The sequence below is a fragment of the Leuresthes tenuis genome, unplaced genomic scaffold (genome assembly GCF_036924035.1).
Source record: "Leuresthes tenuis unplaced genomic scaffold, fLeuTen1.0.hap1 SCAF_24, whole genome shotgun sequence".
Taxonomy (NCBI): Eukaryota; Metazoa; Chordata; class Actinopteri; order Atheriniformes; family Atherinopsidae; genus Leuresthes; species Leuresthes tenuis.
In genome coordinates, this window is record NW_027325378.1 from 10,295,631 (window position 1) to 10,305,588 (window position 9,958).

The 9,958-nt window shown below is 38.1% G+C and overlaps 1 protein-coding gene across 1 annotated transcript; it reads right to left on the minus strand.

The window, feature by feature from the left end:
- Positions 1 to 620: 620 nt before the first annotated feature.
- htr5ab (5-hydroxytryptamine (serotonin) receptor 5A, genome duplicate b) lies at positions 621 to 8,581 on the minus strand. The gene is made up of 4 exons (XM_072378414.1): positions 7,806 to 8,581; positions 5,060 to 5,134; positions 4,901 to 4,972; positions 621 to 2,417 (listed from the first exon to the last, which is right to left on the minus strand). Exons 1-4 carry the CDS (start codon positions 8,511 to 8,513, stop codon positions 2,085 to 2,087), a joined length of 1,188 nt encoding a protein of 395 aa, XP_072234515.1. The 5' UTR covers positions 8,514 to 8,581; the 3' UTR covers positions 621 to 2,084.
- Between the last annotated feature and the right edge of the window lie 1,377 nt (positions 8,582 to 9,958).

Consider the following 9,958-nt stretch of genomic DNA (forward strand, 5'->3'; position numbering starts at 1 on the left):
AAGCAGACACAAAGTATTCTCTGCAATTCCACGTTTCCAAGCCTGAATTCCAGGTATCTGTGTAAATGTCAGAAATCCATTTTTGCTCTCTACTTATTCTAAAAAAAATCATTACTAACTTGTAATATATCATACCATATATCATTCTGTATTGATATAGATAAGCTATTTCAGCAAAAGAAACCTTTAATATTTAACCAGTTTCTGTCCTGTTATTATAATTTTTAAAATTCTTTGTCTTGTTTGGTGCCCCCCCCCCCCCAAAAAAAAAGAGTTATAACACTTAGATAATAGTTGTTATAAATAAAGTGGTAATAGCTCCATTTACCCCACGATGTCAATGTACAACTGATGCTCTCTACATGTTTTCTACACGAGTTCCATATTTTTGCATTGTTTTGTAAAAAGGTAAAGCATAAGTGGATATTAATACAGCCGAAAACCAAAACCACCCCTCAATCTATTAGAAGGAACTATCAGATGCTCCCTGCCCCCCTTTGGGAAATAATCCACTTTATTGACATTTGCTCTTAATCTGTCACTTTGAAAAGAATAGCTTTATTATCCCAATATGATGTAATGTGTGATTTAAAAGAAGACAAAAACAATATACTGCACAGTTTAATAAAAGATTCAGTCATTGATTTTTACAGTGGTGAACACTCTTAGTAGAACGTGGCCATTTGTGAATGAAACACTAATATTGTTAAAAAATAAAATGTAAAAAAAAGATCCACAGTAAGAAAAAAATCATCACACCAACAATTTTTTTCCATTGTGACCTTTTTGTCTTTCTTTCCCCATAACCCGTTACTATAATTTAGTGATATAAATCAGACTTACTAACATGTATAATCCCAGTGCATTATCTTCTCAATACAATGGCAACATGTGGCTATTTTTTTAAATCACAGTTTAATTGCTATTGACTTCTCTGGCCGTCTTATCTATTTTTTCCATTTCCAAGTGCAGTTTCTTTGGTCCTCTGCCAAGGCAAAAGCAGGGAAGGCCATTTCTGATGTTTGTTTGTGTAATTCCTTAACATTTCCTGAAAAAATTCCATCAAACTGGAAGGAAAGATGGAGAGAGATTAAAATGTTTGATTCAGATCAGGTTTGCTTTATCTTTCAAATTGTTGAATTGTTAGATAGGGCATTGACTATAGTGGATTACTATACTCTTCAAGTGCCCTTCTCATGATGTGCTGTCTGAAAAAAGCTTTTTAACAACATTGTCCTCTGTATTGCCTCACAGTTAATAGAACTGGAGTTGTATGCCATAATTTGTGGCTGATGATCCTCAACAGAGCGAGTTATTTACAGACGAGGGAAATAATGACTTGTTCTGCTATTTTGTTGCTCACATGAAGGAATGTGTGTGCGGATTTAAAATCTGTGTGGGATGTAAAGTCAGGATCAGGGAACTGAATGCACCTTTAGCTATAAACATGTTTGAATAAATTGAGAGCGATACCACTTAATGGAGCATTTATTTTTGGTGGAGCTCTCTGTGCAGCTTATGGCTTTCTTGGAGAGTTTTCAGCTCTCACAATACCTCTTTTCTTTAATAAATTCCTTTCTATCCCTTTAATTCTTTACTTGTTATAAATAAGTATTATTCTCTTGTCTCTTTATGCGCGAGATCCACAGTTCAGTTCTTTGTTTATTATTCATGAGGTTCATTCTGTTTGCTTCTGACAGATTTTTCTTTAAAAGTTCTCGTAGCTCTGCTCTCATCTCAAGCAGCCTCTCACATGATGATGAAACTGTTGTAAAAATGTATAAACAAGTCTTTCTCTTTTATTAGCTTGACAGAGATAAAACCTATATGTGGACGGCACAGAACACGACCAATTAATTCCTGTCTTTGTAGATACATTTGCTTATTCATCCATCACAGTCCAGCTGAGAGATTACTTCTTTGTTCATCAAAACACACTGACATTAATAAAACTCAAGATATGTTTTCTAGTTATCAATCATTTGGAGGAAAATGAAGTGTCAAACACAGATTAGTCTTGTTCTGTTTGAGAGAGTAACTCTGTGGAAGCTGGTGTAGTCTGTCGACCAAGCCTGCAGAGTGCCTCAGCGCTGCCGGGAGAAGAGGTTCCTTAAAGCATTGTTGTAGTTCTTATTAAAGGCAGTGTATATGAGTGGGTTAAAGAAGGAGTTGGAGTAGCCGAGCCACAAAAAGATGCTCTTCCAGATTGGTGGGATGTCACAGGAGCACAGTGGCACGATGAGTTCAGTGATGAAGAAGGGGATCCAGCAAAGTACGAACACACCGATCAAGATGCCAACCATGAGAGCCGCCTTTTTCTCCTTCTGCTCGCGCCATGTGTCCCCGTCTGTCTGGAAGGTCACTGTTGCATGGCGCACGGTAAATACCATCTGGGGCTGCTGTGCTTCTTCCTTTACCTAGAAGTCAGTCGATCACAGAAAGCATTACTCTATTGATTCATTAATAAGCCCGACAAACCTGGTTTGCTTTAGAAAAATAAAAATCATTACACTCAACAATATAGGCCAATAAGAGGCAGTAACTGCAGTATATATTATGTGGCTGCTCAACAAATGGTGGTTTATAGACTGCTGAATAGAGATAATCAACAGGCAGATCAAGAAGCCAAAGATTGTTCATTAATTTCATATAAACACACACACAACAAAAAGTATAAGAAGCATAAGCACTGTCTTAATCTCCTTTTTGCAGCAGCCTTATTTGTGCCTTACCACTGACTTACTGAGCATACAGGAAAAGGGAAAATAAAAGGTCAACATTTATTTGATGACTTCCTCCTTTCATTTGTTGCCTGTCTCAGCTAACTGACAGCTAACTGTCTCTGCTGACTTTTCTGGTGAAGCTGCCCAGGTCACAGCTTTTGTAGGAACAACCACGCTTTTAGCTGTATCTGGAATTAAGCATTCAAACGCTACCACTCTACACTGTTATGCTGCTGTATTCCGTTGGGGGTGTTTAGTAGAATGAATCTGGAATAAATTTAGTTGAACCCATTTTGGGTTGACAAGGCTTCGCAACTATTAAGATAGATTAAATAAATCCAGTTACAGCAAAGGCCGATTTTAAAAGCAAAAATGTTTCGTGTTTTGTTCCAAACAGTGATGTTAAACTGCAATTTACACTGTAAATAAAAATAGGACACAGCTAAAGTGTTTTTCTCGTGGCCAAAGGAGGCCAGAGGAGCTGTCATTTCAGAAATGTGTAAATCAAAAGTTCAATATGTGATACTTCACCTGAACAATTTGACTTTGCCAGCCAAAGAAGACAAGACAGGAAATGGAATCAATAACTTAAGCTTAGGCCATTGCAGTATAACTCTCCTCCAGCCCCTTTCACTTGCCAAAGTCAACAACTCATATCAGGTACTGACATAACCATTTCAGAAGCTTTTAAATCTATCCATAATCTATGGTGTTTTAGTTCAAATTATAGAAGTTTTACAAAATCATTTCATACTGATAAACACTGAATGCCTTTTGTGATTCCTTCATTCACTTCACTTTGGGGTTACAGAGAGGCTGAAGTCTATCCCAGCTGTCATTGAGTGAAAGACAGGACAAAACTCTTTCCAGGTCGCCAGCCTGTCACAGGTCTTCTGTGATTGTAATTCATCTTTTATTGAAAAAAACTGCTCTGCTGTTATTAGCATCCCTTTTAGCAATGTTATTACGCACAACAGTTGAGCAATCAGAAGCTGTTTTACCAAAGATTGTTACAATCTCTGTTGTAATTTCTTTAAGTAGTCTTCAGGAATAGTTCTCAAGGCTTATTGAAAGACATTTCAAAGCTCTTCTTTGGATGTTGGCTGCCTTTTGTTTCGTTTTCTGTCAAGATGATGCCACACTGCTTCAATAATGTTGAGGTCCGGGCTCTGGGGAGGATTCAGTCACTGATTTTTAGATCTTCCAGTTCTTGTGTTATTTGGCATACCTCAGCCTTTTCACTCCTTTTCCCTTCCTCTTTGGAAATCACCTTGCTGGTTAAACAAATTATTTTATGCCTGTTAGACTGTACTCGTTTTGGGCTTAGTTCATAGATAGAGCCATTTTTGCAAATTTATTTTTCATAGACAGTTCAAAACTGAGAACAAACAAGTGCTGAAAAGTACTAAAAGTAATAACAACAGCAACAACAACAAACATCCCTCTGAAAATGAACAGGGAGTGGATTGAAAATTAGTTAAAAAGCAGTCCTTTCCAAAAAAATAAAAATAAAGCTGAAAGACCTTCAGAAAGCCTGGAGAATTATTGTCCAAGAGCACTTTAAATGAGAACAAAAGTTTGGCTCACTGCGAGCAAAACATACAGAAATTAGGTGGGACCCAAGAGTTTTGCACAGTACTGCAAATCAGTTAAGCTTTTTCCAAACTTCCAAGTATTTATTGACTTTGCAACTGAAAAAACAACAGGGACACAACTCCATAAACTAAAATTTAACAGAGCTGCTGGTAAAACTCCTCATTTATCATAAGTCCATCAACCCAACAGGCTGCGTCAGAAGGATTTGCTCGCTATCAGTCACAATATCAATAAGGCCTGAGGTAAAACTATGTCTCGATCAGCTGCTGTAAGTAAGTGAAATGTGTCACTGCCTCTTAACATTACAATCCTTTTGAAAGAGAAGATTGATGTGCTGTTAAAGTCGCTCCATGAATTGATGACAATAAAGAAAAATATTCCCAAGAGCTAATCCTGAGGGGGACAGTTGCTGGCAGTAGTGTTATCATCATACAACATGCTCCTGTCCCTTGAGCTGTCTTTGAAATTCTCAGACTTTCTTTCTGATTTCAATCCTTACACTTTTCCAATTGAGTTCTTAGAGTTCTAAATGTGATAGGGCTCCATTTAGCATACGACTGATAAAAGCTTAACAAACTTACCTGAGACTCTCTGCCTCTGTCTGGCTGTCCCTGTATCTCTGAGCCCAGTTCTGGTCTCTGTGCTCCTGTCTCCTAATGACACCATTATACAACATTTCCATCATCACTTCACTCTTTTCTAAGGAAGATTGAACAAACTGCCTTTGACATTCTACTTACTTGATGCTTTTGTGCTCTGAAAAATGGCCGGATGTCTCTTTTTCTTTTCCCTGCTATTTCAACTGACCTGGCTGCCTAACAATTAAACACACACAAATATACACACATTATAGATAGAAGCAGGAGAAGCGACACTCCTTGACTGAGCTAAAGGAAATAAACTGGATTTAGTTTTGCCGATGCAGCACTTCACTCGTGTTTTATTTCTATGTATGAAGATCCATGATGCTATGAAATCACACTTAGAGTTCGTTGTGACTATGTGTATTCAGTGGATTCATTTTTCATTTTAAAAAGTATAAGTCAAGCCAATTAAATTTTTGTAGCACATTCAAAATAATTGAAGTTAACCAAACAACAGCAAAATAAACAAATGGCAGCCAGTCTATATACAGTAAAAAAAACTAAAAAAAACATGCCTACAAAAGTAAGAAATCAATTAAAAATTCAACAAGTTGTGATCATTTAGATTTTGGAGTGAAGAAATGGAGACAGTCGAAGAGTGTGGGTTAAAACAGCATGTGGAATCAGAGTGGGGTGTCCAGATCTAGTAATACTCACCAACCCATTTTTCCTCAACTCTACTATGTAAAAACAAGTTCTATATGTCAGTTATCAGATATATCAGCCAATTTACATTGCAGTGATGTATACGAGGAACTTGACTATGAATAAGAAATACAAAAAAGAAACAGAATCTCATAGAACTGTTTTCAGTCATAGTACAAATAATGTATTGAATAGAAATAGAAATGGAAAAAAGAAAGGATTTTTCTGAAGAAAAAAAAAACAAAAAGCATCCTTTGATGTCTCTTGGTTAGAATGCTAATTTCTTTTTCCAATGATTGGCAAGTGTTGGAGGGCAATTTTCAAAAGCCCCGATCATTAATGTTGCCTGTTTGATATGGATAAAGTTAAGTGAGATTCAGTGAGAGTTTGTTTCTTATACTTTTTGATCTTTGTGTGTTTGACTCATCTTAATATCAAGTTCATTACTGGATTGTACATTACAGGGATGAGTATACAAGCACTTTTTTTATAAGTAATCTAGCTGAGTCAATTATAAGAAATAGATATTAAACCCCAGAGGGTCAGATGTGCAGCTTTAGCAAGGACTTGAAAGGCTCAGTGAAGCATAGTATTACTGTCACTGAGCAAAGATAAACAAGTAGCCTGGTTCTGTCCCAAGTCTCCTTAATTCCGCTGCTTGATATCTCTTCCTTGTTAGTTTAATCTCTATGTGCACCAAATTGTGGAAGGAAAAGCTAAACGAGTTTTGTGCTGCAAATACAGAATTCTACTGAACAACGGCCATGAACGTTGGGGAACATTGCTTCCCTAAAAGGTTGCCAAACAATTTAGTTTACATTGATGGGAAAATATTTTAGCAGATATAAAAAGGGCTTTGGCATGAGTGAGAAATAACATGAATGAATTTGCTTTCTGCATGTACAGGGACAACAGATGAAGGAAGAAAGTCTTGCCCCCAAAATGGAAGAATCCTCCTTGTTCAGCAGTCAGATTTGATTTGATGGCATGAACAGTTTAAATTTGAAAGAAAAAACAACATATTCCATATTCATTATGAGTACAGGAGTGAGTGTGGGTGTTTTTTTTTTCCCTTGCGTATCTGCAGTGACTCAAATCTTATTCTGAAACTATCAATTTTATGGCCTCGGCCAGAGAGTTCTTTGTGCAACAAGGTCAGGAACCTTTACTGTTCATCATACCTATTAATACACTCATTTTTACTGTAATCTGTTCATGTGTGTATGTGTTAATGTCTGAGTTGGTTTTTGATACATAAGAGCAGGAGGTTCTCTTGAATGCCACTGCTAATATCATTGTTTAAAAAGACACTTTACAGGGCTTGATTTACACTTGGAAATGACAGGAGTTTGAAATTGAATGCAAATAATCCAACAATACACGGTGGAAAACAAAATCCCTCGTTTAATATATTCCATATAATTGCGATTTCTCCAAGATTGACTGCCTGTGTGATGAATCTTGACAGAAGCAATGCAATAACAGATGTGGCTTATTTATCTAGTGACTTGTCCACCTTGACCACAAGCTCCTAATGTTGGACAAAATGATGCCGCAGCTGCAAAACAAAAGGGAAATTGCACACGTTATAAAAAGAAAAAAAAGCCATTAGAGTGCATTCTCTGTGACATATTTCTGCCATCTGTGGATCCAAAATGTTATATGATTTTCAAAAGCACAGAATATTCACTGCTAATGGTGTGCTTTGGGGAGTCAAATTGTCGATGAAAAGTCGGGGGCAACTCAATTTTCACAGAGGAAACTTCCCTGATTAAATGTTTGCTAATGCAATGCGGAACAGATCTAGACCTTTATGTGTGCTGATTAGATAAACTGCAAAGCTTAGAAGGTGCAGTGGCCCATTAACAGTGCCGGAAAGCATATTTATAGCCATCTACCTTCAGCCTCTGCACATCAACAAGCTGGTGGTGATGAGCAAGATGACTACAATTATTTTTCCCTACACTCACTCTCCAGAAACTTGTATGTTTCCCTGATTACTGATAAACAGCTCATCAGTAAAAATAATAAACAATGGCACAGCAATCCACATTTACAGATCAGGGGAGTTGGCAAGTTTCAAGAGAAGATGTTCTTATAATTTGACTTAAAAAAAAACAGTGATCAGATCTTGACTTATAAAAATAAGGAGTTACTGTAAGGAAACTGTGATTTCAAAATAGAAATAAATAATCACCTCAGCCATGGGTGTGATTGTATTCGTCTTGCGGGAGCCAATCCGAAATTTGGCAGCCTTGTAGATCTTCCAGTAAACAAACAGAACCACACAAAGTGGAAGGTAAAACGCCCCAAAGGTGGAAAAGATGGTGTAGGACGGCTCCTGGCTCACCTGGCACTTCATCCCCTCTGAGTACGTCTCCCCCCAGCCAAACAGAGGTGACAAAGAGATAATGGAGGACAACAGCCAAGTTAGTGCAATCATCACATTGGAGATCTTTTTTCGAGTCTTGAGTGTGTACTCCAGGTGCCTGGTGATGGACCAGTAGCGGTCCAATGCAATGGCTGTCACGTTCCAGATGCTGGCTGTGCAGCAGAGCACATCAAACGAGATCCAAATCTGACACAGCACACGGCCCAGTTTCCAAAGCCTCCCATTCAGCTCGTGCACCAGGCTGAGCGGCATGACCAGCGCGGCCACCATCACATCCGAGATGGCCATGGAGGCCACCAGATTGTGAGGTACTCGGTGGAATGTTCTCACCCTAAGGATAGTCACCAGCACCAACAAGTTCCACACAAATGTGGCCACTACCAGCATTGCCAGTAAAGTAAGAGTGAGAACGCTGAAAACTGAGAAGGGCCTGTAGATGTTTCCACCGGAGCCATAGTCATCTAAAGCCTCACTGAAGTTGGCTGTCAGTGTGCTGGTGTTGCTGTACGTCATGGTAGTTGCTCACGACCCCCCAACCAGGGGCCAAGACGATTCAGAGACAGTGTCTGCAGAGAGCTGATGCATTCTGTTGCAGGAAGAAAGAAAAGGAGGCATTGATTTAATGTAATGTTTCAACTCCATAAGCTGAAGGTTAAAGATACATAACATCTGTAGCATTTACACTCGCTATACACCAACGTTTAAATACACCATTGTGCATCATTGTGTCACTGAAAAGAGAGATAGTTTAATGATTTGCTCACAAAAGTAAAAAGCACTTGAGTTTCTCATTTCAGGTGTCAAGCAACCTGCCTACAACTTTCAAGTGCAATTTCATCTGCTGTTAAAATGGCTTGAAAGTACTCGGGAACATCTCTGGTTCAGGGAAAGACCATAAATATTCAGTTTCATCATCCCACTGCTGTCCGTTGATTTGCATCAAAGTCAGACGTGTTACAAAATGAGCAGTTTTCAGTGGAGCCTTCATTGTAGACTCATTTTGGCATAGCAAACTTTCATATCCAAAAGTCATCATGCATGTTGTCCATCATCATAGAGGATGTTCTTTTAAATAAGGGTCTATGTGAGAGATACTCCATTCTAACAAAGGGCTGCCCCTCTTTCAGCAAAGAAATGAAAAGATTTGACATGCCTGCTGTATCAATACAGTCACGGGAGTGGCTCAACAAGCTGTAAAGTAAACACAGCATGACGTTCAACACTGCAGAAACAATAGATCTCAAATCTCTCAGACCTGCTACTGTCTGATAGCTGAATGTTTGTGGAGTCAAGCATTGATCACTGTAGCTTGTAACTGCTATGAGCAGTATAACCACTGCTGGAACCAATGTGACGGTTCAATTATCTAATAGGATCTTCATTTCAATAATTAACAATAATGTATTATTTATACATGAACTGTTTAAAAAACTCCACCTGCATTAATATATTCCTGCTGCAAACCATCCTCCCAGTGTTTAAGAACACTGAGTGGAGTTTTACACATAATTTTGAATACTAAATGTAATCATTCTGCATGTCTCCTTATGTGACATTGAGAGAATCAGGATGATTAGATCAGGTTCTTCTTAAGTGTTGAGGCATATTGTCCATAATGAGAGAAACAAAAACAACTGCAGGTAACCATCAGGATAAACATCTTTCGCTGTCTTACAACTAGATTATGATTAAAAACATTTTCCTCCGGAATCGGAATGCCACACTGAACAAAAGTCTTGAGCCACCCATAAGGTTTTCGTATATTGCCTAGAAAACAAGAAATTTAAGGAACTGACAGTATTTGGTATGACCACCTTTATTCAATATTCAAGATTCAAGAAGCTTTATTTATCCAGAGGGAAATTGCTGTACAACAGTTACAATGCAAAGTGGGAAAGTAACAAAAAGTAATGAATTCTTCACCACAGCGTGAACCCTCTTTGACAGGCTTTCTTGTG

Excerpts from the sequence above, each read along its gene's own strand:
- htr5ab (XM_072378414.1), bottom strand. The coding sequence starts at position 8,513 with ATGACGTACAGCAACACCAGCACACTGACAGCCAACTTCAGTGAGGCT. Across the intron at positions 4,973-5,059 it reads TCAGAGCACAAAAGCATCAA|GAGACAGGAGCACAGAGACC; the intron begins GTAAGTAGAATG and ends TGGTGTCATTAG. Across the intron at positions 2,418-4,900 it reads ACAGAGGCAGAGAGTCTCAG|GTAAAGGAAGAAGCACAGCA; the intron begins GTAAGTTTGTTA and ends ACTGACTTCTAG.